The sequence below is a fragment of the Canis lupus genome, chromosome 24 (assembly GCF_011100685.1).
Source record: "Canis lupus familiaris isolate Mischka breed German Shepherd chromosome 24, alternate assembly UU_Cfam_GSD_1.0, whole genome shotgun sequence".
NCBI classification, from domain to species: Eukaryota; Metazoa; Chordata; class Mammalia; order Carnivora; family Canidae; genus Canis; species Canis lupus.
In genome coordinates, this window is record NC_049245.1 from 29916218 (window position 1) to 29940035 (window position 23818).

Here is a 23818-nt window from a genome sequence, read left to right on the forward strand (position 1 = left end):
CAATAGCGGCCACCTGTCACTCCCCTCCGCATAGGACCCTCTAAGCCTGGCTCTTTACAATTGTCCTCCCCACCCCCCAAACTTTACCTTGGAGCCCTCCCCCTTCACAGCAAACTCCCTCACCTCCTGATGCTTCTCAGCGAATCCTCTTCGCAGGAGTCCTACATCCACATAGGTTGCCAGAAGGGTCTCTGATCCAGGACAGGCCTCGTGAGCCACAGATCCGAAGGAAATGCCGTGCCCTAGCCCGGCTCCTCGCTCGTGGCTCGCGCGCCCACCGATTTTTCAAACGTGAGCGCACCTGGGCTCACCTGTCCCCCGCCCGCGGCGCCTGCTGGCTGCCAGGAGGGCCAGCTGGGCAAAAAGGCTGGTCACCGCCTGCCCTCTGCTGGCCGGTGGCAGTATTGAGGGCGCCGTCGCTCCACCCGTGGGTCAGATGGATGCAATGAAGGACGGGGCACTTATTGAGCGCCTGCTGTATGTCAGGCACTGAACTGGGCGCTCGGGTGTAAGGATGAACGCGACCTACTTTCACAAAGCTCAGCTTCAAATGAGGAGACACACAATAATCAAAGAGTCAAGCAAATATGAAATCCCAACTGTGGACTGCGTGAGTCCACATGACTCCAGGCTCCTGTCCAGTCTACGGGGTTTAGAGGAGGGAGGGGGGACGGTCAGGGAAAGTTTGCCCCTGAGGAGGGGACGTGTGAGCGCCAGGTGGCCCACAAAGTCGTTTCCTGTGATCTCAAAAATCCTACAAGGTGGCTATCCCCTTTGCCAAAGCAGAAAACAGGCTCAGATTGGGGGAAACTTACCCAAGGTCACGCAGCGAACTGGAACCAAAGCCAGGGCGGCCTAAGTCGGCCCGATTCGAAAATCCCGGCTTTTCTGCTGCTCCTGGCAGGCGGACAGGTGCGGGCCAGCGGGACCGCGCATCCCGCAGCTCCAGGGCGCGGGGCGGGGCCGGGGTGGGGCCTGGAGGCCGGCCCCGCCCCGCCCCGCCCCGCCCCGCCCCGCCCCGCCCGTCTGGGTGAAAGGGCGCCCTGGGGCGTGGGGAGGGGAGGAGGCGGGGTCTTCCCGGGGGGTGGAGCCCGGGCGGATTGGGGCCTGCAGACACCCGCCTCGGCTCGTGGGAGGGGCGGAGCCGGGGCCTCACCCGCCCCTAGAGGAGACGGAAGCTGCCCCTGAGCGCGGGGCCGGGGACGCTTGGCGCCGATCCCGTGCACTCAGGCGGCGGCTCCGGGACCCGGAGGTCCAGTGGGCAGCTCCCCAGGTAGGGTTAGCCCCGGCCTGGGAGGAGGCACCCCTCCCGCCGCCCGCCCCGCCCGTCTGTCCTGCCATCTGACCCACGCTTCTTCCTGTCCGCGGGCCTGAGCCCATCCCTGCGCATCCGAAGGCAGCTGGAGGGGGGGGGGGGGGCGGTCTCCCTTTACCCTTCTCCCTGGCCCAGCCGCTGCGGGACCACGGACATCCAAAATATGGGATCAGGAGAGGAGATGCCAAAACCTCTCCGGGGAGGCTGGCCCAGCTTCACCCCAGCCAGGCTTTGTGACCTTGGGGAGGTCACCCACCCTTTCTGGTACTGAGTATCCTGTGTTGCAAAATAGGGTCTGACCCTTGCCCGCCCTGCAGAGAAGGGGTGAGTCAGACATAGTCGCTGTGAAGACTGTTGGGGAGCCAGGGTGGAGCTTTCCCCTTCCAGGGCTGTAGGAATGGTTGTCTTCCTGCTTCTGGTCGCAGGTGATGAGCTATACCTTCACCCTTCCCCGAATCTGGGAGCCCAGAGAGGCTGAGAGCTCAGGCCCTGGGCAACTTGTTCTAGCTGCCCTGTGGTGGAGCTGTGTGCTGGCCTAGGAGGCCTATGGGTGTTCCCAAAGTGGGCTCTGAGGCTTGGGCACCCTGTGAGTCCTCCCCAGAGTCCACGTGCTCACTTTGCCAACAGTGGGCCACCATCGTGCAGGGCCTCAAATGATACTTAAAGAAACCTAACCTCTCAACAGTGGGCAGGGGGAGTGCATTGCAGCCTGACCTGTGGTGCCCTCAGGACCAGCCTGGGTGACTGGGGCTGTCACAATGCCAAAAAAAGATGCTGCTGTTCATAGGTGACACATATGGACATTTATTCTGTGCCACTGCTTTGCATTAATTATCTCGTTAATTACTCACGTGTCCCCTATCCCCATTTCAGAGGCTGAAACCAAAGCTCAGAGAGGTGAAGTGACTTGCCCAAGGTCATAGCGTAAGTTTCAGGGAGGGAATTAGAACCCAGACAGTCTGGTATCTTAGCCACAGTGTCCTGTTGCCATCCAGGATCTGGGCATCTGGTAGTAACACCTTGACCTAGGACAGCATGAAGAGCAGGAAATTCAGATGACTTGGGAGGGAGGGATCCCACGGGGCCTGAGAGGAATTCAGCTGGTCTGGGTCCCTGGGGGAGAGATGAAGTGTTTGATTTTAAACATGTTAGTTTGGAGGGAAGGTTGGTATAAGGGAGCCAAATAGAGCTCCTTTCTGGAGAAGACCGAAGAAGCAGAGCTGGGTCCTGGGGGAGAGCAGATGCCTTCAGAGATGGGTGCAGATAGAAGAGGGGAGCCCAGGACTTAGCTCACAGGAATCTCCCCAAATACTGAACAGGCCGATGTGCAGGCCATCCCATGTCGGAGGAGCAGGAGGAGGAAGGAATTCTAGGCTGAGGAGGGTTTGAGAAATTGGGGCCTTGTTTCATAAAGGAGAAACTGAGGCTAGCACATGACTTGCCTGAGGATGCCCCACGAGTGGATCAGAGTAGGACCCGGTGCCCCCCAGAGATGGTGTCATCTCTGCCATTCAGCCCTACTACCTCAGTGGCTCTGTACCAGGAGCAATTTTGTTCCCCAGGGGACATCTGACAATGTTTGGAGACAATTTGGTTGTCACAACTGGAGGAAGTGTAATACTGGTATCAGTGGGTGGAGACCAGGAATGCAGTCCCCCCAAAGCAAAAGATTATCCAGCCCCAAACGGCAATGATGCTGAAGCTGAGAAACTCTGTACTAGGTCAAGCCAAGCCTGTCACTACCCACCCCCCGAACCCAGTTCTTTGGCCCTCAGCAGGGCAGATAGCTCAGATCTGAGCCTCCACTTGGGCAGACCTTTGCCCCTACTCCTGGTCTGTCCCTCTCATGCTTGCTCCTTTATTCCTGGAAACTTCTGGAGTCCTCTCTGCTTTTCCTGGGCACAGTGATCTAGAGCCCTGCCCATCATGTGTCCCCGTCTATCTTCCTAGACCTTTATTCACAGAATTGGGTGTGGTAGGGAGGGACCAAAGTGGAAATTTTTAACCTAGCACATAGCTGGTGCTTTGCAGGTAAAAATATTTATTGAATTTGAGTGATAGTTTCAGGGTCCAATAAGCTTCATTGTATCCCAAGTTTTCATTTTAGCAGTTCTAATTGTTTGTGAAGCTCTGCGTTTCAAACAAGCCCCCAGGTGATGCCGACACTGCTGGGCCACAGGCCACGTTTTGAAGGCACTGCAGGGTTGTGCAGAGGTGGGCTGGAGTGGCTGCTCTCCCTACAGACAACTGTGGTGTGGTTTGGGAACTATGGAGTAAAAGGAACCATGATATGGGGTCAGGAAACCAGGATACAAGTCATCACTCTCCCCTCCTCCCCATCCATCTATAGCCTGTGGATAAGTCACTTAACTTCTTTGAGGAGTGGTCTTGCATGGCAGGTGGTCCTCCAGGGGTTCTGATGCAGGGTCTGAGAGATGGGAGTGCCCTGTGGAGGTGGAATGGCCTGGATCCTGGCAGCCAGATGGGCAGTAGGCCATTGGCCTGGCCAGCAGGGAAGGGGCAAAGAGCTGACACTGGTGGGGCGGGCAGCGTGCCAGCGTGGAAGCAGCTCTCATTATGGCCCTGGCTCTTCTCCATGGCTGCTACAGCCTTCTGCTTCTGGCTTACCCAGCTCTGCCTAGTGTGGGAAAGCTGGAGAGACCGGTCTGGCTGGGGGAAGGAGGGGCAGCTTTGATGGGGTTAGGGGCCAGCCCAAGGCCTGAATGTGGGTCTCAGGGCCTGGCCAGCTGAGTCAAGGTCTCAGAAGTCGGGGTCAGGCCTGAGAACTATGGCCTAGAGACTCTGGAGTCAGTGGAGACACTGTGGACCATGGATTGAATTCCCGCCTGTTCCAGGAAACTGGAAGGAGTTTGGTATTTGGGGCCATAAACTGGGAGGTCACTCTACTCCCAGCTATAGGAGATGCCCTCCCTCAAACATCTGACCCCAGGAATAGAGCTCGGCAGAGCCTTAGGTACCTGGGATACATCACCCCTGGTTCTCCACAGATCAGCCATGATGGCACAGCAGGCCCCTTCCGACTCCTAAGACCAGGAAGCAGCAAGCCAGATTAAATCTTCCATTTCCCAGATGGAAGAACTGAGACTCTCTCCTCCCTACTTTCTGGGAAGAGATCAGCCTTTAGGGCTGTCACCCATTACCCAACAGAGCCCTGGGCCTAATATATCATGTGGCTGCCCCTCATCGCATCAGGGAAGGGTGCTGACCTCCTCCTGTTCCCATGGTTGGGCCAACCCAGTGGTTCACACTGATGGGTCTGCAGCTACACAGGCCAGGGTTTGGATCCTGGCTCCTCTCCTTAGGAGTTGTGGTCCCGGGCAAATCATTCCGTCTCAGCCTCAGCTGGCTTGTCTGTAAACAGTAATAATGACACCTGCCTGGCCAGCCTCGCCGGTTGTTGTGAAGATGCAATGAGCCCTGCCACTGAACACCATGGTCATTATCATTACTCATGGCATTGAGAGACGCGGGGCGCCCCAGATCACCTTACCTGGTGCTCTCATTCGACAGATGTGGAGATCGGCACCTGCAGAAGGACGGCAGCTGCCCGGGGCCCCACAGTAGGCCGGCGGACGAGCAGGGGCTAGAACCCACACCTGCGGCGCATCTCCCATCCCGTAGCCGCTGCCCGTCTGCAAAGGCGCTCCCAGGGCCACACGCTGTAAGCCTGGGGACCTGGGGGTGGGCCGTCAGGCTGCGGAGCCCCCCCACTGAGGGAGCTGGGCCCGGCCTTCGTCCCAGCACCCCCTCCCTTTGGCAGCACCAGCCATGAACTACGTGGGGCAGCTGGCAGAGACGGTGTTTGGGACCATGAAGGACCTATACCGAGGCCTGAACCCGGCCACCCTGAGCGGTGGCATCGATGTGCTGGTGGTGCAGCAGGCGGACGGCTCCTTCCGCTGCTCGCCCTTCCACGTGCGCTTCGGCAAGCTGGGCGTCCTGCGGTCTCGGGAGAAGGTGGTGAGTGCTGCCCAGCCAGGCCCGCTGCGGTGGGCTCTTAAAGCCCAGGCAGTCACTGCGGTCCCTGGAGGGGACCAAGACCTCCCTCAGGTGGGGATCTGTCCTCTGGACAAGCTTCCATTCTTGTGCACGCTCTTGGCAAGTTTTGGGTTGGTGTGGGGGTTTTGGTCCTAGAGGGCTCCCATTCCCCCTGGGAGGGGCACAGTGGGGCCGTCCCTGGTCCCGGGGCGTCCAGCCTGGCTCCAGATTACTGAGACCTTACCTGTTTGTCCTTGGTTAGTCTCTTTACCTGTGCAAGTGGACACACTCTCATCTACCTGGTGCTGGAGGGGTAATCTGGGAGAATGTGATAGGAGCTGATAACACCGTCACAGGACCAGGGATGTGGGTGGCCCCCAAAAGGTTAGTTTCTCTCCCTTCGAAAAGCTGCGCTGTCTTCTCTGGGCCCAGGTGAACACGACAGCTTTTTGTTAGCACTGAGGTCTGAAATATGAAAAGAGGTTCGGTGGGTCCAAATCCCTTTCACATTGAGGCCACTGGGAACTTGCTAGAATCCTAACAGGGAAGTGTAAGCTTGTAGGGGACCGTATAGCTAGGTGGTGAAGAGCTGGGGCTGTGGACTCGGACTTTTTGGCTCACAGCCACACTTGGCCGCCTCCCAGTATATTACTTAACACCCCCAGGGTCTCAGTTTCCTCGTCTATAAAGTGGGGGTAGTGGTAGGAGCCACCACACAGTGTTGCTGGAAGTTAAATGGGAGAGTCCAAATAAAACTCTCCATTCAGTGCCTAGGAAATGGTCATTCGTACCCTTGTTTATGTAGTCAGCAGGCACTCTGGGGTAGGGGACACAGCTGTGACAGGATGGGTCATGTCTTGTTCTGATGGGGTGTGGCACAGAGAAGAACAGAAACTAAGGCAGACACAAGAATACTGAGACAGTGGCACATGCAAGAAAGCCCAGAGCGGCTGCCTGGGTGGCTCAGTCGGTTAACTGCCTGCCTTCAGCTCAGATCATGATCCCAGGGTCCTGGGATCGAGTCCTGCATCAGGCTCCCTGCTCAGCAAGGAGCCTGCTTCTCCCTCTCCCTCTGCCCCTTCCTCCTGTTCATGCTCTCTCTTTCAAATAAAGAAATAAAATCTTTTTAAAAAGCCCAGAGAATGGGGAGGTGGATGTGTGTGTACAGAACTCAGTGAAGGCTCTCTGCAAAGGGAAATCTGAGCAGAGCCCCTGAGGGTGGGGAGCAGCCGGGCACACCAGGGGCTGGGGGTGGGGGGCAGGGAAGCCAGCAGACTAGACTGTGAGGTGAGAGGCAACGGCGGGGACTCTGTGCCCCCTCAACCCATTGCAGGTAGACATGGAGATCAATGGGGAGCCTGTGGACTTGCACATGAAGCTGGGGGACAGCGGGGAGGCCTTCTTCGTCCAGGAGCTGGAGAGTGATGATGTAAGTGCCTTGGGGCATCTGCTCCCCCCTGCCATCCCCTGGGTAGGACCTTGGGCCCTGTCACCCACCCACCCACCCTTGGGAACACCCTGGCAGCAAGTCTGAAGTGGGGGGATGGGCTAGGGCTGGCACTCCCAACACGCTGTTGGAGCCTGGGTAGAATTGGGAGGAGGGCACCAAAAGCCGATGAGGGAAGGTTTCTCAGAAGAAGACACTGGAGCTGGGCCCCTGGGTGGCCTGAAAAGGAGGAGAGTGCTGCTGAATGGCTGGGGGGTCAGGGAGGGGGGAGGCTGGAAAGCATGAGGTGGATTGTTCTGGATCTGGTGCTGGCTCAGTGCAGTTAGAACACGGAAGGGTGAGGGTCAGGGATGAGGAGAAGGGTGTTTCCTAATGGAGGCAAAACCCAACACAAGGCAGCAGAGGTGTTTAAACACTTTGAGTTTCACAGACTTTAAGTGGGCCCCTATTGTATGCAAGACACTGTGCAGTGGACTCAGATGAGGGAAGGGTCACCCCCGCCTCCAGGTGAGCCTGGGAGACAGACATATACACAGCAGATGATGAAATTATATGGTCATGGCAGTGAAGGGGGTTGGAACTGGGGCTGGGGATAGTTAGGGCAAGCTTCCTGGAGGAGGTGATGTCTGGCTGAGTGGTAAAGGGAAAGCAGGTGTGGGCAGAGGAGATGAGTAGCCAAGGCCCAGGGTTCGGCTTGGACAGTGTGGTTCGTGTAGCACCTCGGGCAGCTGTGACCTGCCCGGGGTACATGCAGCCCTAGGACTGGGGCTGCTTCATCTCTGTGAGGGAACGAGGATGCCAGTGGCAGCTGCAAGGCCATGCTGCTGCTGTCCCTGGCCAGCCTCTGTGCCTGTATCCTGGGCCCCCAAAGGAGCTCACACCTGGGCTCTGGGACCCCTGCAGGGCTCAGAACGATTGGGTGGTGATGGTGCCCCCCACCCAGGCTATAAGCCCCTGGTGTCTTCCACAGGAACACGTGCCTCCCCGTCTCTGCACATCACCCATCCCTTGTGGGGCCCTGTCTGGGTTCCCCTCAGACTCCCAGCGGAGCACAGCCAGTGAGCCTGAGGCTCTCCCTGAGGAGGTGCCCTCCACGGGGCGGAAGAAGAAGCTTCGCAGGAGGAAACCTAGGCGGAAGGAGGACACGGTGGCAGCCAATTCTAGTTCCGAGGAGCTGGAGACGGGCGCTGAGAGTGAGCTGTCCCTGCTGGAAAAGCCAAGGCCAGAACCCCCAGGGTGTGTGCCCACCAGGCAAGGGGGCCAAGGTTGTGGGGATGCCAACCAGGGCCCAAGCACCACTTCTGCTGATGCTGTGTGACCCTGGGCAAGGTCCTTGATTTCTCTGGGCTTTACCTCCCCAAGCCCCTGACCGCCCCGTGCCCTGCCTGGGGTGCCCTGACTTATCGGTGACCGTCTATTTCCCTGCAGCCCCCCCAGCAGCGTCCAGTCAGAAGGGGAGTCCTCACCGCAAGCCAAAGACATCTACCCCTACTCTGATGGCGAGTGGGGTCCCCAGGCCAGGTGAGAATCTAGGTGGCCCATAGGCAGGACTCAAGTCCAAGATTTCAGAGAGGTTTCTATTTACGTTTTCCTGATGAATAGTAACATAGAACATGTTTAACATGTTTACCAGCCATTTCTATGTCTCCTTTGCCAAGTGTTTATTCAAGTCTTTGCTCTTTTTTTTTTTTTTAAACTAGCCTGCCTCATTATTGTTGGTTTGTAGGAGTCCTTCGTATATTTATATTTTCTGGATCCAACACAGGCATAAATATGTATTACAAATATTTTCTTTCCCCCCAGGCTGGGGGCATTGGGCAGTGGTGGGCGATAGGTTGGCTTGAGGGTCTCTAAGTCCTTGCTTCCTGCAGCCTCCTGCCAGGTGGGCTGACATCCCCTAAGAGTGACTCAGAGCTGGAGCTGCGGACCCCCGAGCCCAGCCCTCCGCGAGCTGAGTCCCATATACAGTGGGCCTGGGGGAGGCTGCCGAAGGTGAGTGAGGTGTTTCTGTGTGGGCCTCCCAGCCCTGCCTTTCAGGGCCTCTGTGGTCTTCTGCAGACACCTGAGATGTGGACCCCCAAGGGGTTGTGGGGTGTAGGAGGCAGGACCTGCACTGGCTCACCCCCATCCTCTCACTTGTCTGACTGAAGGTGGCCAAAGCCGAGTGGCCCGAGTCCTCGAAGGTGGCTGATGGCAGTGCCGGGGCAGCCTCTCCTCTTCAGGGGAAGCCCAGCACCCCCTCCGCTTCTGTGTCTGGCGTGGATCCTTCGGGACCCCTTATCCTGCCAGCAGGGACTGCTGCTGGCCTTCCTCCTACTGATGGGGAGCCTCCCGCTCTGTTGGGTTCCCCTCTCCCCATTCCTGAGACCAAAGAAACCAAGACTCCGAGCCGCAGGGAGGCAGGCCTGCCTCTTCCTTCAAAATCATGGAGCTGGGCCAGCCTGGAGGACCCAGTTTCTGCTGGGAGGAAAGGTGAGTGATGGTTGGACCCTCCCAGGGTTTTCCCTGGCCTCATGTTACCCACTGGGTGGACTCTGGCATTTCAAGCATGTTTTGATCACCTACTGTGTGCCTGGCACCATGCATGTCACCAGGCCTCACGGGCTCGCAGTCGAGCAAGGGAGAGAGATGAAGGCATGCATAAACAGGGAAGAGCACGTCACGGGTGACACAGGACAGAATCACTGGTGGGGACGGAGGCTACTTAAATCATATGGACGGGGAAGGCCTCTCTGAGTGGGGGATGCGCGAGCTGAGATGCGAACGATGATAAAGTCCCAGCCAAGTGAGGATCAAGGGAAGAGAATTCTGGGTAGAAGGAAGAGCATGTGTCAGGGCCATGAAGTGGGAGGAAGGTTGTATGTCTAGGAAGGGAGGCAGCTGGTGTGTCTTGAGCAAGGCGGGGTTGGGGGAGGAAGCCAGCAAGATGAGCAGATGCTGGATCATTCCTGGCGTCGGAGCTGGGGTTTATCCTAAGAGTGTGGGAAGGTACTAGGACTCACTGTCCAAATCAGTAGCTGCTGGCTAAATATGGCTATGGAAAACTTGGTTAAAATTAGTTGAAATTAAATAACATATAAAATTGCATTTCTCCATCATACCACATTTTCAGCAATATGGCATGTGGCCAGCAGTACTGGACAGACAGGGGACGTGTCTATCATCCCAAAAAGTTCTATCAGACAGCGCTGCTTTAGGGTGTTCACAGACAAGGGGACGCCTACTGCCCATGCTACTAAGCACATGTTGGCACTACAGGTGTCCCCTCTGCCCTCAGGCTCCATGAAGAGAAGCCAGCACCTGGGCCCCAGTGACATCTATCTGGATGACCTGCCCTCTCTGGATTCTGAGAATGCAGCCCTATACTTCCCCCGGAGGTACTTGGGTTCTGGGTGCCAGGGTGTCTTGGAATTAGGGTCCGTGGGGCCAGGGTCTGGCTCCCAAGGGCCTGAGAGGGGTGGGCCCCTCCTCCCAGCCTTGTTATATTCATATCATTGTTGGTCCTCTGCTCCCAGTGACTGTGGACTGGGGCCCAGACGGTGGAGTGCGCCCAACAGCCAGAAGCACCTAGGAGACCCCAACCCAGAACAGGAGCCAGAACCCACTCTGGACACGGTAGACATGATAGAGCTGTCCCTGTGTGGTGGCCTAGCTGACAGCCGGGACATCTCCCTGGGTATGTCTGAGCAAGGCTGGAGCCCTTCCAAGGGTTGGCACTGAGCCGCAGGGATCTAGGGAGGGCAGGAGGCCCCCAGAGTGGGGGGACGGGGAGCAGCAGAGGTGTAAGGCTAGGCTGGGCACCCTTGCTGTTCTCCTCCTTGTGGGGTCCCATGCAGCCAGCAAGGGCAGGGCCTTCCCAACTAAGAAGCAAACACTTAGCGCTCAGCTGTGACTTACCCTCTGAATCCGGGATGGTGAGTGCCTGGGGTGGGCACAACAGGTGCAAAACACACAGGTGGGGAGGAGCCCTGCTGGCTCCCAGACTCAACCTGCAGGAGGCCCCAGTGATAGAATGTGGGGGAGCCGGGTGGGGCTGGGGCAAAAGGTCACGTCAGACGTGTCAGCCTCACTCTGTACTCTCTGCCGCTGCGCCCAGAGAAGTTCAACCAGCACATCGTCTCCTACCAAGACCTCGTCCAAAACCCTGGCCTCCTGGAGCACCCAAACCTGGTGGTGAAAATCAATGAGAAGTGAGTACCAAGACTGAGCCGCTGGCAGCCCCGGGGTCACCCTGCCCTCCCCTGCCCCGTGGCTGCTGTAGCCCTGACTCCCTGTTCTGTCTCTCCAGGCATTATAACTGGGCTGTAGCTGCTCCCATGATCCTCTCCCTGCAAGCCTTCCAGAGAAACTTGCCCAAGGTAACGGTCTGGGGCTGACTGGTTATGAGACCCACAGTGACAGAGGCAACCCAGGTCCCCTGAAGCCCCGCCCTCCCCTGGCGTCCTGGTGTCGCTGAATCCTCAGGGTTGGACTTGACTCCCAGGAGCTCAGGGCAAACCAGAGAGGATAATAAGCTTCCGCAGGAGGCTTTTAGATCTGAGAGACAAGGCTTGGGAGACCTTACCCTACCCTGAGCCCTTCTCTGGGCTGGGCTGTGAGGGCCCTTGCTTGCTTTATTGGCCTGCATCTGTTGAGTACCTACTGTGTGCTGAGCACAGGCTGGGGACAGTCATGTCGTCCTAGAAAGACAGTTAATCATAAGACAGCCAGATGAATATAAAATTCAGCCATGAGTATTGGGAGGGAAAGGCTGGGGTGCTTTAAGAAGCAAAAACAGGGGTTTGCTGAGCAAGTGCCCCCTGGGCAGAGATCTGAAGGATGAGCCATCCGTAAGCAGATGAGGGGCAGGGAACAACATGTGCTGATGCTCAGAGCTGGGAAGGAACCCAGCCTCTTCAGTCCCTCCCAGAACTTCCACCCTCCCTAACCTGCATCTTCCCCTCCTACCCCACTGGGAGTGGTACAGGGCCCTAATCTGGCCCATTGTTCCTGGATTAATTAGACTTGCCCAAGAACATCACTAACCAGATGTTGTTGACAGTTGGCGCCTCCCTTCGGTGAGGCTCTGTCCTCTGGCTGGCTCTGGGTCTGAGCTAGGACCAGAGCCTGTGGGAAGGAGGAGGGTTACTCTCTTGCTTGGTTCTCCTCACCTCTCCCAGATGGATCTACCATCTGAGGCCCCTGGGAGACTCCCTCAGCCTGTTTCCAGATCAAGGGGGTATCCTGGCTGACCCACCTCCAGGTCATGTCCTCCCAACTTGGGTTCACCATTCTGTCTGTAGGAAGCTGATACATCTCCTGGGTGGGCCTTGGCCTAGGTTCTTCTGGCCTCTCCCAGGGACTGCCTCACTTGAATCTAATCAGCATCTTCCCAATGTCGTGGTGCCCCCATCAGGCAGTGGTGGTAACACACAGAGAGGGAGGCCATCCATGGGACAGAGTCACTGACCTTTGGGGTTGCCTATGTTGGTCTGGGAGATTGAGGGGAGTACTGGCTATAGACTGTTCTTCCTGTTGTCACTTGGTGGTATCATGCAGAGAGTCCTAGATCCTGAGAAACTCCCAAAGCACTGTCTTCAGCTACCCTAGTAGGAATACTGGCCTACAGGATCTGGAGGCCAGGCCAAGGCTGGACTAGAGCTAGGGGGTCAAGGCTGGGGTAGAGTGGGGATGGGGGAGGGTTGACCAGAATGGCCCTTGGTCTCTGCACTTAGCTCCATGAATCATTGCTTGGAATCCCGGGATGGAGACAAAGATGCTTCCTCAGCCTCCAAATGTTGGCAGCGCCTTGCTCTAACGTCAGCCTCAGACTCCGGGTTCATGGGGACAATGAAAGGTAGGTTTTTGTGGTGCAGGAAACAAATGCCACGGTCTTTATCTGCCCACAGAGCACCGTGGACAAACTGGAAAAGGAGAAGATGCCCCGGAAGGGTGGACGGTGGTGGTTTTCCTGGCGACGCAGGGACTTCCCGGTCCAGGAGGTAAAGGCTCATGGTCAAAGGGCATGGTCAACCCACGCAGGAGGTGGGGCTCACTGGATGTATGTTCTTCCTACAGCGCAGTGCCCAGACGGAGAAAACCACAGCCAGGGAGCAGCAGGGGTGAGCTGGACCTCTTGGCTGGAGCTCTGCAGCTGGAGCCAAGCCTCGGGAAGATCCCTGTGGGGGCAGGATGGCACTAGCACCTCTCCCCCAGCTATAGTTCTTTGTCACTGCCCAGTGACTTCTGCACCCTTCCTTTCTCTTGAGAAATGTCCCCATCTCACAGATGGGGAAAACCAAAGTTCCACAGCTGGGAACTGGTGGAGCGGGAACAGGTGTCCAGACTCCTGGCCCAGACAAGGGACTGCTGTCTTAAGGAGGGGTGGGGCCTCCCCTTTTTGCCAAGGTTAGGCTGACCTTGTCTTATTCACCTCTCAAGAAATCAGTACACCCAAGCTTGGGTGGGTGATGGCCAAGAGCAGGTCAGCTAAAGCCAAAGCAGGTGGGATTGGTAATGAACCCTAAGATGCACTGCTCGGTTTTACAGATAAACATCTCCAGGGCTATCTTGGCCATGCTCTGAGGGCCAGGAACACTGGGTCTTACCAGCTCCAGCTCTGCTGGCTTCTTGCTGGGTGTATACTGCTGGCCTGCATCCTTATGCCTGCTACCCCTCTCCAAATGGGCAGATCTGGGTTGGGGGGGAGGTTCTGATCCCCTGGGTAGTCTCTGGAGGGGCACGGCCAAGCCCTAGGTTCCTTGCGGCCTGGGCTCAGAGCTGAACATCCACTGGGAGTGTAGGGCGTTGGCTGGGGAAAGTGGCCTGAGAGCCAGGCTGCCTGCAGGGAGAAGACTGATGTCCTGAGTAGTGAGGATGATGCCCCAGAGAGCCCTGTGATCCTGGAGGCCCCGTCCCTGCCACCCTCGCCTCCAGCCTACACTCCCACCTACAAGAAGTCTCTGCGCCTCTCCTCCAATCAGATCGTGAGTGTGTGGGGAGGTGCGTTTGGGCAGGGGGGTGGGGCTGAGATCATGGGTTCCCTGGAGCCTTAAGTTTACCAAAGCCCAGAATCCATCCCCTCGGCAGCCTCCCTAATAGCCTCTCCTTGAAAACCTCCAGGGTCAGGGGCTTACTTCTTTAAGTGCCAACCCCTTTCTCTGTTGGATGCTCTTACTGGAAAAGCCTTCTCTATGTTGTCTAAAGTATCTACCTGTGGTGGGTTGCTGGCTCTGGGTCAGCCCTTGGAGACCACGCTGAAGGAATCAAAGGCTGATGACAGCCCCTCAGATTTTGGCAGTCCCTGCCCCCACGTCCTGTCTTGGAGCTTAGTAACTGGCGCTTAAGTGTGGCTCTGTCGGGGAGGTGCCCAGGGGGGCCAGCCTGGTACAGAGCAGCTACCATCTATACTTGTGTGATACCCACTTTGGGGTCAACCAGGGCCCAATAGCCTTGGTCACTGGGAGTGGCTGAGAGCTGCCCTGATTCTTCTCTATGGAACAAGGACAGAACCAGGTCTCTCTTTGGAGGGATATCACAAGTACACTGGCCCCAGGCAGGAGACCACCTGTGAGGATCTCCAGAAGGTCCCTTCTAGGGAGTGGGGTGTCTCCCTGCCAGGAGCAGTGCCAGCCTTAGGGCTGACCTGAGAAACCTGGGTGGGACTTGTGGGCCAGACTTTGTCTGTGAGCTTCATCCCAAAGAGGCAGGAAGGGAGGTCAGGGCTCCTGTGTCTGGGCCTATGCAGGCCCCAGCCAGCGCCCTCTCACTCCTTCACTCCCGGAGGCCGCCCTCTACCCATATGGATGTGTCTGTGTGTGGTTGTCTTGGGTGAATTCAGGCAGGCTCTCTGAGTTGGGAGGAAGAGGGGAATGAGAGGCCTGTGGGGATCAAAGACCACGGTTTGGGGTGGTGGGTGGCAGACACACCAGGCTGTGGCAGGTCACAGCTTCCCCCCTTTGCCTGGCCCCAGCGGCGCCTGAACCTGCAAGAAGGTGCCAATGATGTGGTCTTCAGTGTGACCACCCAGTACCAGGGCACCTGCCGCTGCAGGGCCACCATCTATCTGTGGAAATGGGACGACAAGGTGGTCATCTCGGACATCGACGGGACCATTACCAAGTGAGGCCTGGTTGGCCAGGGGAGAGAGGGCGGGCCTGGGACTGGCCTCCTCTGTGCTGGGGGAAGGGGGACATCAAGAAAGGCCCTCCACCCCAGTGTGCCATCCTGGGGGCTGGGGGTCGTGGAACATGAGGGCTACGTGGGGCTGCCTCGGAGTGACCCCTCTTCTGTGGCTCTAGGTCAGACGCTCTGGGCCACATTTTGCCGCAGCTGGGGAAAGACTGGACACACCAGGGCATCACCAGTCTCTACCACAAAATCCACCTGTGAGTGCCTGGGCTGGGGCAGGGCCCCAGGGAGGGAACAACAGGATGTCTTCTTAGGCCACCGTGGCCTTTGCCCCAGGAAGCCGGGCTTGGGGACCCACAAGGGAATAAACCCCAGGCACCTCCCTGGATGGTCCTCCATTCTCCTGTGAAAGACTTGTCTCCTGTCATCTGGCATTTGAGTCTAACTGCTGGTCTTCATGCTGTAGGGGAGGCCTACAGACTGGCTCAAACCTTTGGCCATCCTGGTCCACCTGGGCCTCGGGATGCTGTCCAAGGCCCTCCTCTCTGGGACAGCAGCTCCTGAGGCCACCTCTCTCAGATGTGCTCGCTAAGTCCCCTCCCTGCAAAGACCTCTGGGTTTGAAGGCCAGAGCCCTGGGGTTGGGCTGAGCTGGTGGAAGCCAAGGGGAGTAGGGCGGGGATGGGGAGTGGCTGGTCTCTGATGGCTCCGTGCAACTCCTCTCCCCCACCCCTAGAAATGGGTACAAGTTCCTGTACTGCTCGGCACGGGCCATCGGCATGGCAGACCTCACCAAGGGTTACCTGCGCTGGGTGAGCGAGCGGGGCTTTGGCCTCCCCAAGGGCCCCATCCTGCTGTCTCCCAGCAGCCTCTTCTCCGCTCTCCACAGGTAACCACCCCTACGGGGTACAAGCCCAGGGGCCCTTGTGGGGAGTGACAGGCTCACTGCGGCTCAGGCCTGGCCAACATCAGGCCTTGCTGGGGTGTCAGTTGAGTCTGATCCCGAGTCACCTGACCCTACCATCCTCTGATTGCTGCCCCTCCTCGGTTCCCTTTCCTGCCCATGCCCCGGCTGCTCCAGGGAGGTGATTGAGAAGAAACCAGAGGTGTTCAAAATCGCCTGCCTGAGTGACATCCAGCAGCTGTTCCTGCCCAACAGACAGCCCTTCTATGCTGCCTTCGGAAACAGGCCCAACGTGAGTGTGTCCCCTCCCCACAGGCTGGGCTGCCTCCTCTCTGTCTCCCAGCCCACCTGGATGTCCTGTCTGTCCCTCCCTGTTCTCCATAGGATGTTACTGCCTACCGGCAGGTGGGCCTCCCAGAATCTCGCATCTTCACGGTCAATCCCCGGGGAGAGCTCATTCAGGAACTTGTGAAGAACCACAAATCCACGTGAGGCCAGACCCTGCCATGTGTCCCCGTACCCTCCCAAGTCCTCATGCCTCAGCCTCTCTCTGGGCCTCGATTGCACCCAGGGCTCCCAGGCAGGATGCAGTCTCTGCCTGCTGGGCTGGGGCTGGGGCCTGGTGGCAGCGCAGGCTCACCGCTGACCCTGTTTGGCCCACAGGTACGAACGCCTAGGTGAGGTGGTTGAGCTCGTCTTCCCTCCTGTGGGCCGTGGCCCCAGCACAGACCTGGCCCACCCCGAATACAGCAACTTCTGCTACTGGCGGGAGCCACTGGTTCCTGTGGACCTCGATGCCCTGGCCTGAACCAGCCCCAGCCACCCCCTCCTTGTGGCCCAGAACTGACGGGGTGTCCCAGGGAACGGGAGCCAGTCCCCTGAAGAGGAGGAGGGGGCTGAGAGCTGGTTGGCAGCCACAGATGCCCTTCCTCCTCCCTGTCCTGTCTCCTGCCTTTGCCAGCTGATCTGCAGGAGTGGGGCAGCTGCCCCAGGCCTCAGCGTGGCTCTGGCTTGTAGCAACTTAAATGATTGTCACTTGGGCCCTTGCAGGATTCTCCATGCCCTTGACCTGTCTGTCCCTGTCACCCTGTACGTTGCCTCGACTCCTGATGAGACAGAGAGGTCTGTGAGGCTTAGAATCTGTACGTACAGGAGAGGGTGGCTAAGCAGCATGGGGGCAGCGTGGACCATACCCTCTGCAGCCAGACCCTTCCCTAACCCTGGCCCCCTCCCGCAGCCCTTGAGCAAGACTTCACTGCTCTCCCCGGTACCCCAGTACCTCATGACACCCCAACCCTGGATGCTCAGACATCAAGGGATGGGGGCATGACTGTGGCTCCCACCTGGCCTAGCCTGTACCTGGCTGCTGCTCCTGTTCCTCTGGGCACCGCCCCTGAGGACACAGCTCCAGACCTTGCCAGGACGGGTGGTAGTGACCTGCCCACTCTCCCTGGACTTTGCTGGTTGATTCAGGGCCCCTGTGGCTGCGGAGTGAGCTCTTGCCCAAGAGGCTGCAGGAAGCTGGGCTGGCAGCCCACTGCAGCCTTCCAGCCTACTGTCCTTGGGGAATAAAATTCCTTTAGACGAGCTAAAAGCTTTAATCCAGGCCAGCCCTCCCCCAACAGCACCACAGTGGAGGGATGAAACCAGAAGGCAGGGCTACAGAGACCTGGAACGTAGCACAGGAGGGCCTGTGCTGCCATGGGTAAACTGAGGCCAGGAGCCTCAGCAGAGCTGGGCATCAGGGTCTCTGGGAACTCTGCAGGCTGGATGAACCCTGAGTGTTCACGTGGCGTCGTACTTGAATATCTCACCACTTAGTGAACTTCCAGGTGGGGCTGGGGTTTTGCTAGGATGTTGGAAACTAGGCCCTCTCTCCCCTGGCCTCCTCTGCAGAGTCTGGCCTCAATTGGGCCATGGTGTCTACAAGGGCTACTCGGGAGAGAGGCCCTGACCTGGGGATGGGGACGGGGGCAGGCAGGATTTTCCCCCAATGGAGAGGAGTCGGGGGTATGGGGACCAGAGGCTATGAAGCATCTTTGGGAAAAAGAAGAGGATAAATTGAGGAGGGTCTCTAAACACATGGTCTGGACCTGTCCTTTGCTCAGGGAATCTACAGCTGCCTAAGCCCTCACTTGAGGGGAGGGTCCAAAGGAATAAAAAGAACTCTCAGCTGAGTCTTTGTGTTTCTGTTCGGTCTGGAAGGACGGGGGTGGGGGGTGGAAATCTCTGGTCCTTGGTTCAGAAACTGTATCCACAAAGCTGCCAGGTGTGAGGACAGTGCCAGTGGGCGCCACCTTCCTGCAGAAACTGAGCCCAGATGGCTAGGGAGAGAGGTCAAAGGGACGAGGGAACCGGAAGCCTCCCCAGGCTGGGGGCTATTGCCCAGGGACAGAGGAAGATGTGGATAGGCCGCCGTGTGGGACTGGACCTGCGGGCCTCTGTAGAGGTGATGACCCTGTATGTCTGCAGAAGAGCAATGCAGACCGGACTGTGAGGTCCCTTAGGTCCGCCCTGGCCTTCAGGCATGGTGTCCTTGCCTTGACTGTGATCCTGAATCGTCCAGTTGGTACGAGTGTTGATTTTCATGGCTGGGATAGTCCTGTGGAGCTGGACCAAGGCTAGTCCTTCCGTGGCCTCTGAAGTGGCATCCATGCCGGCCAGGGAGAGGCTGGGAGGCACTGTTGGGCAAGGCTGGGCTCTGGAGGGACACCCCCAGGGTTGGTGGGATCCAGGGTTAGGTCCTCTGCGACCCGCCTAGTCGGCTTGCCGGGGCCGCACCTGCTCGGCCAGCTGCGCCCGGCAGTCCAGGAGGTCATCCCGGAGGCGGGCGATGTCCTGTGCGTGCTGAGCCAGCGTGCGATTCAGCTGGTCCACGTAGCCCCACAGGCCTTCCCTGGGCCTGAGTGACTCAGTGGGCAAGCGGTCCAGGCCCGCAGCCAGTAGGCCCAGCCTCCCACACGCACCCTCCACTTGAGCCACCCGCTGGTCAAAGTGGCCCACGACGTGCCGCAGTTCCTGGGCCGTGTCCTGGCAGCGGCTCAGCCCGCCGGCCACGTCGGCCATGCCAGCCTTGAGTCGCTCCAGCTCCCCCCTCAGGCTCAGGACCTGCCTGTGGCCAGCCTGCAGCCGAGAGCCTTGGCTGCTGACCTGTTCCTGGATGGCGTGAACCTCGGCCTCCACCTTGCGTTCCCGCTCGTCCAGGGACGAGTTGGCGGCCAAGAAGGCATCAGAGTACTGGCTGACGGAGTCGCTGAGGCCCGTGAGTGACTTGCTCACGGAGTTCAGGTTGACCTTGAGCAGAGTGATCTCGCCTTGAAGCGAGCTGCCCGTCGCTTCGGCCAGCTGCTCCTGGACCTCGGCCACGGTGCCGTTGAGCTGCCGGAGCAGGGCGGCGTGGCCGGCCACCTGGCGCAGGAGGGCCTCACTCCGGCTCTGCCAGGCCTTCACCTCCGCCGCGAGGTTGTCCAGGATGGCTGAGGTGGTGCTGGGGGCGCACGAGGTCTCCAGGGAAACCAGCCGCTGCTCCAACACCGCCAGCTCCGTCTGCACCAGGGGCCGGGCTGGCCTGCCCGGTGGGGGTGGCGCGCCCCCGCCGTGGTGGCTGAGCTCCCCGGCCAGCGCCGCCAGGCGCTCCTCTAGGCTCCGCACCCGCTCTTCCAGCGTGGTCCTGAAGCCCCCCGCCTCCCAGCCACCCTCCTCCATCCCCAGGCAGCAGCCTCGCACCCCGCGCTCCGTCCCATTGAGGGTCTCCAGGCCCTCCAGAAGCCCATCCACACCCCCCTCGAGCATGGCAGCAGAGAGCCGCTCGAGCTCATCCGTGGCGAGGGGGCCATGGCCCCTCCGAGCCTCAGCGACCGCCCGTAGGTTCCTCTCGAGGTTGTCCACGCGGGCACTGATCAAGGCCAGCCGGCTGCAGCAGCTGCTCCCGCCGGCCACGCTCAGACCCTGCAGCCTGGTCCCGAGCTGTGACAGCTCCCGGCGCAGGGCCAGCTCCCGGCCGTCCAGGCTCTGGTGCAGCCGCTGGCTGGCCGCCTGGCCCTCCTCGCACTGCTGCCGCACCTCCTGCACCCGCAGGTCGCACGTGCTCTGGACGCCCTGCAGTCTCTGCTCGAAGCCATCCAGCAGGCTCCCCCAGAGGCGCTGCAGCCGCCGGTCCACGTACTCGTCCAGCAGCGCCAGGGAAGTGAGCGGAGACGGAGGGGCCTCCCGCAGCCGCTGGAGGTGAGCCTCGTGGCCGAGGGCCAGCCCGTGCACCTCGTCCAGCAGCTGCACCTTGGTCCGGAGCGTGTTGCTCACCTCTGTCACCTTGCTCAAGATCTCGTCGAGGGGGGGTGGGAGCGGCCCTCCAGCTCTGTCTCTGGGCCTCACAAACCCCTCGGAGATGACCCCGAAGCCCACGGGGGCGACTGGGGCCCTGGGACCTCCAGTCATCTTGTTGGGGTCCTCGTGGCTGGCCACCAGGCCACTGAGGGTACCATATGCTTGTGCCAGGCGCTGGACATCACCTTCTAGGCGTTCCAGCCGCTCACCAAACAGCCCTGGGCCTTTCCTTCCTGGGAAAGAGGAGGAGAGAACCCCAGGGGCATCACTGGCCTGCCTCCCTCAGCCTGTCCCGTTGCCAGGCCACTGGAGAGTTTCTGTTCTAAGCTGACCTTCCCACTGAGCATAGCTCTCTCAGCTTTGGGAAGGCCTCTGGGAGCTCTGCGCCAAGCCCAGCATGAGATGCGCCCTTCCCAGCCCTGCTGGAGCTCAGCCCGCCTTGGTCAGCCCCCTCCCCACTACCCCCAAGAAACCCGACCACCTGGTAGGGTCTCCACGGGCGAACTCACCATAGGGGCTGGGGGCCGCTCTGCTAGAAGAAGGGGCCTGGGGCCCTGGGCCCAGCTGCCCTGAGGGAATCTGGGGCTCAGGCTCTGGCTGGGCTGGGGTGGCCCCGTGGTCCGTCAGGTGCTCGGGGCAGCCTTCTCCAGTGAGGCCAGGGCAGCACCGCCAGGCAAGGTCCGTCACTGTCTTGTAGCCAACCTTGTATCTGGGCCTGAGCACTGTTCGGTACCTGGGCCAGCGAGGGGGAGAGGGCAGGGCCCTGTACCTGAGGGCTGAGGCTCCTGCCTCCTGGCGTAAGAGCTGGATTATCTGCCCCCTCCACACCGCCGCCAAAGCTTTTCTTTTTTCTGTGCACAAAGTGACAGGGCGGTGGGGAGGAGGCAGGCCTTGCAGAGGGTCAGAGAAAGGGTAAGGAGCAGGAGCAGGAGCAGGTGCAGGTGCAGGTGCAGCTCCACCCCATCCTGTTTGCTTGGAGAGAACACTAGCAGAGCTTTAGCCCCAATGTCTCCAAGCCACTGGATCCCCCTGTAGCTCATACTGCCATCAGAAATTCCACTCTGGCTTTGGTGGTACGTCAAAGAATCTGGACACAGCCTCAGCCCGTGTGTGAGGGGATGCTGCCCCGGGGCCAGGGTGGGCAGCCCTTCTCAGTGAGCTGGGGCCACTCCTGGCTCTCATCGGTCCCCTTCGTTCTCTCCCCTCCTCCCTAACTCAGCTCCGGCCACCCAGGCTGGTGAGGTAGCACCTCAGATTCTGAGCACAGGTGGGAAGGCCAAGGGGTGCAGAGCAGGGCCCACCAGCGCCTCTCCTTCCCCTGCTCAGCCACGTGCTTATTCACCCACTGACACACTGGAGCAAATGTGATTGTTTTCAGACATACATGTGAACCACTCCAAGTGCAGACCTGTGCATCACACCTGTGCAGCATCCTACGTATCCTCTGGCCTGAGCCCCTGCAACCTGGCTGCCATCCCCACACCCCTGGCCTGCCTTCTCCACATCCCTCCCTGGGTCTTCCTGGGGTCCCTTTGGCATCCACCATTGTTAGTCTGACCCTCTTGCCCTCTCTGTTCACGTCTAACGCTCTTTGACTCTGCTGCTTCTTCCTTGCCTTGGTCTGGGTCTCTTCTGGGCACCCTCCCCTGGTCCCCCTGTGGGCCCTAACCTGAGCCTGCCGTTTCGCCTCCCTGGCCCCCTCCAATCAGCCTGCATGGAAGCTGAGGGAATAAGCTCTTCGGAGTCCAAGGAGTTACAACCCCGGGTGGCACTGGCTGCAGCCCTGGGAGGAAGGCAGGCCTGGGGCTTGTGCCCAACAGTCCCGGGTGGGTGCGATGGGGATGCACTCACATGATTGTCCCCGGGCACTTCGGCCCCCATCCACACTGTCGGTATTCGGCCTTCACGTAGCTGTCTGCTCCCTCCTGTAGGACACAGGTCACATTCCTGTGCACCACATAGGCACAGAGGGCCCTGCAAGGGGAACGGCATCCTTGGAATATCTGGCCTGAGCCAGGCCCATTGAGGCTCCTATATCTGCCTTCCCCATCTATGGGCCTCCCCAGGGGACAGACACCCAGATCCACATCTCTCTTGTGTCTCTTCTCCTTGTTCCTGGGAGCTAGGACCAGACCTAGGGTCTAGACTCATGGCTGGTTGGTCTGATCCCAGGCTTCCCAGTGGGTTGGTTACTGGGCTAAGCACCGTAGTGAGCCAGGAGCAGCCCTTCCTGTGGTCCGACCTCCGCCCTTCTTACCTGGAGAAAGAGGCCCACCCTGGATTCCTCAACAAGGGCCTTGGCACATTCTCACCCTCCTCCAACTCCTTCACTGGCTCTCAGCTCTTTCTTGGCATTTAAGGCTTCTGAGATCCCAACTTTGTGCTTGACTACCTTTGAGACCACACTTCTCATCCCCCCTCCCCTGACTCCCTGGGAAACACATGCCACCTTGCAGCTCCTGGCCCACATCTTTGCTCCGGTTTCTCATTCTCTGATCACTTCTTGTGCGGCCTTCTCCAGGAAGCCTGCTCTGATGGGCCAGGCCCACTGAATGTCAGCTATGGGCTGAGCGTGCTCCTACAGTAGAAGTCAGCCAGCACCCCAGGTGGAGCCCCTAACTCACCTGACTGGGGGCCGTTCCCCAGCCACTTGCTACTGGAAGCCGGAGGCTGAGGCCGGGGCCAGAGGCAGGAGCCACGCTCACAGGGTACAAGGGCCTCGGAGGTGGCCGCCTGGCATAAGCCAGCCACACACGGGCTGCTGTTGGGCTCTGGAGCCGAGCGCGGGCCCAGGACCCGGGCACCCCCACCAGTTCTGTGGCCCAGACGCGCCGGGGCTTCCAAGGCGGGGCTGGGATCAGGCTGCCTGCGCTGGGCTCCATCACCTACCTGGCGGGGCCGGGGCGAGGAGGGGCGGCCGGCGTGTGCCTCGCGCGCCGGCCCTCCCTCCCTCCCTCCCTCCCTCCACCTGGTCCCCGCGCCGGGCGTCTGCACACAGCGCAGCTGGAAAATGTTACTCCGCTGGAAAGGTTTCCGCGGGCACTGCCAGGTTCCAGCCGCCGCGCCAGGCCCCCTTCCTCGCCAGCCCCGCGGCCTCCCGGGGCGTGGGGCGCCCGCGCTCGGCCCCGGGCTCCGGTGCTCTCCGCGGGCCCCGCGCGCGGTCGGGGCAGGTGGGAGCACAGGCCCGGGCCCCCGCCCCCGCCCCCGCCCCGGCGCGGCCCGCGCTTACTTGTGCGGCCCCGGGCGCAGCCGCGGGCGCCATCCGGTCGTGTAGAGGCTGTAGCGGGGGGCGCCCGGCGGCGCGGGCCGCGCGAGCAGCGGGGTGCCCTTGGCCTGCGCCCCCGAGAGCAGCGCGGCGACGGCGCACAGCCACACCGGCAGGCGGCGGCCCATCGCGGCCCGCGGCTGTCCACCTGGCCCCGCGGGGGGTGCCCGGTCCGGCCGCCGCGCGCCCTCCCGCCCGGTCCCGCCGCCGCCCGCGCTCCCCGGAGCTCGCTGGCCCGGCCCGGCCGCCTGGCGCTGCGCGGCCGCTGGTCCCGCCGAGTGCCCGGCGCTGCTCGCGGCTGGGGCCGCCGAGGGAGGCGGGAGGCGGGCTCTGCGCGGATTAGCATAAAGTTGGGGCCGCGCCGCTCGCCTCCGCCGGCCCCCTGCCGGCCGCCGGCCCCCCGCCCCAGCTCCGAGCCGACGCCCGAGGGGCCGCCCGCCAGCGGGAGGTGCAGGAG

General features: G+C 60.1%; 3 protein-coding genes across 11 annotated transcripts in view; 1 reads left to right on the plus strand and 2 right to left on the minus strand.

Moving 5' to 3' along the window:
* The window catches only part of ZHX3 (zinc fingers and homeoboxes 3), a 125149-nt gene extending 124197 nt beyond the window's left edge, over positions 1-952 (minus strand). The window contains exon 1 of one of the 2 annotated variants that reach the window (XM_038572320.1): positions 816-952. The gene's annotated coding sequence lies outside the window, so the exon portion shown is untranslated. The remainder of the gene's footprint in view (positions 1-815) is intronic. The other variant, XM_038572323.1, reaches the window with a different exon arrangement.
* A 166-nt stretch (positions 953-1118) lies between these two features.
* Positions 1119-17950, plus strand: LPIN3 (lipin 3). Of its 7 annotated transcripts, none has more exons than XM_038572325.1 (21): positions 1119-1273; positions 4847-4997; positions 5097-5386; positions 6648-6743; positions 7732-7997; positions 8190-8282; positions 8633-8753; positions 8912-9233; positions 10039-10138; positions 10277-10437; positions 10858-10951; positions 11050-11119; positions 12650-12742; positions 12819-12862; positions 13588-13726; positions 14713-14861; positions 15041-15127; positions 15606-15758; positions 15951-16065; positions 16158-16261; positions 16437-17950. In XM_038572325.1, exons 3-21 carry the CDS (start codon positions 5105-5107, stop codon positions 16579-16581), a joined length of 2634 nt encoding a protein of 877 aa, XP_038428253.1. In that variant the 5' UTR covers positions 1119-1273; positions 4847-4997; positions 5097-5104; the 3' UTR covers positions 16582-17950. The 7 variants fall into 7 exon arrangements, 6 of the variants coding, with proteins under 6 accessions (XP_038428253.1, XP_038428254.1, XP_038428255.1 ...); XM_038572326.1 differs by having other exon boundaries at positions 7732-7982; XM_038572327.1 differs by having other exon boundaries at positions 5097-5296.
* EMILIN3 (elastin microfibril interfacer 3) lies at positions 17352-23489 on the minus strand. Of its 2 annotated transcripts, none has more exons than XM_038572331.1 (4): positions 23326-23489; positions 21948-22070; positions 20606-20829; positions 17352-20329 (listed from the first exon to the last, which is right to left on the minus strand). In XM_038572331.1, exons 1-4 carry the CDS (start codon positions 23487-23489, stop codon positions 18531-18533), a joined length of 2310 nt encoding a protein of 769 aa, XP_038428259.1. In that variant the 3' UTR covers positions 17352-18530. The 2 variants fall into 2 exon arrangements, with proteins under 2 accessions (XP_038428259.1, XP_038428260.1); XM_038572332.1 differs by lacking the exon at positions 23326-23489 and adding an exon at positions 22721-23005.
* Between the last annotated feature and the right edge of the window lie 329 nt (positions 23490-23818).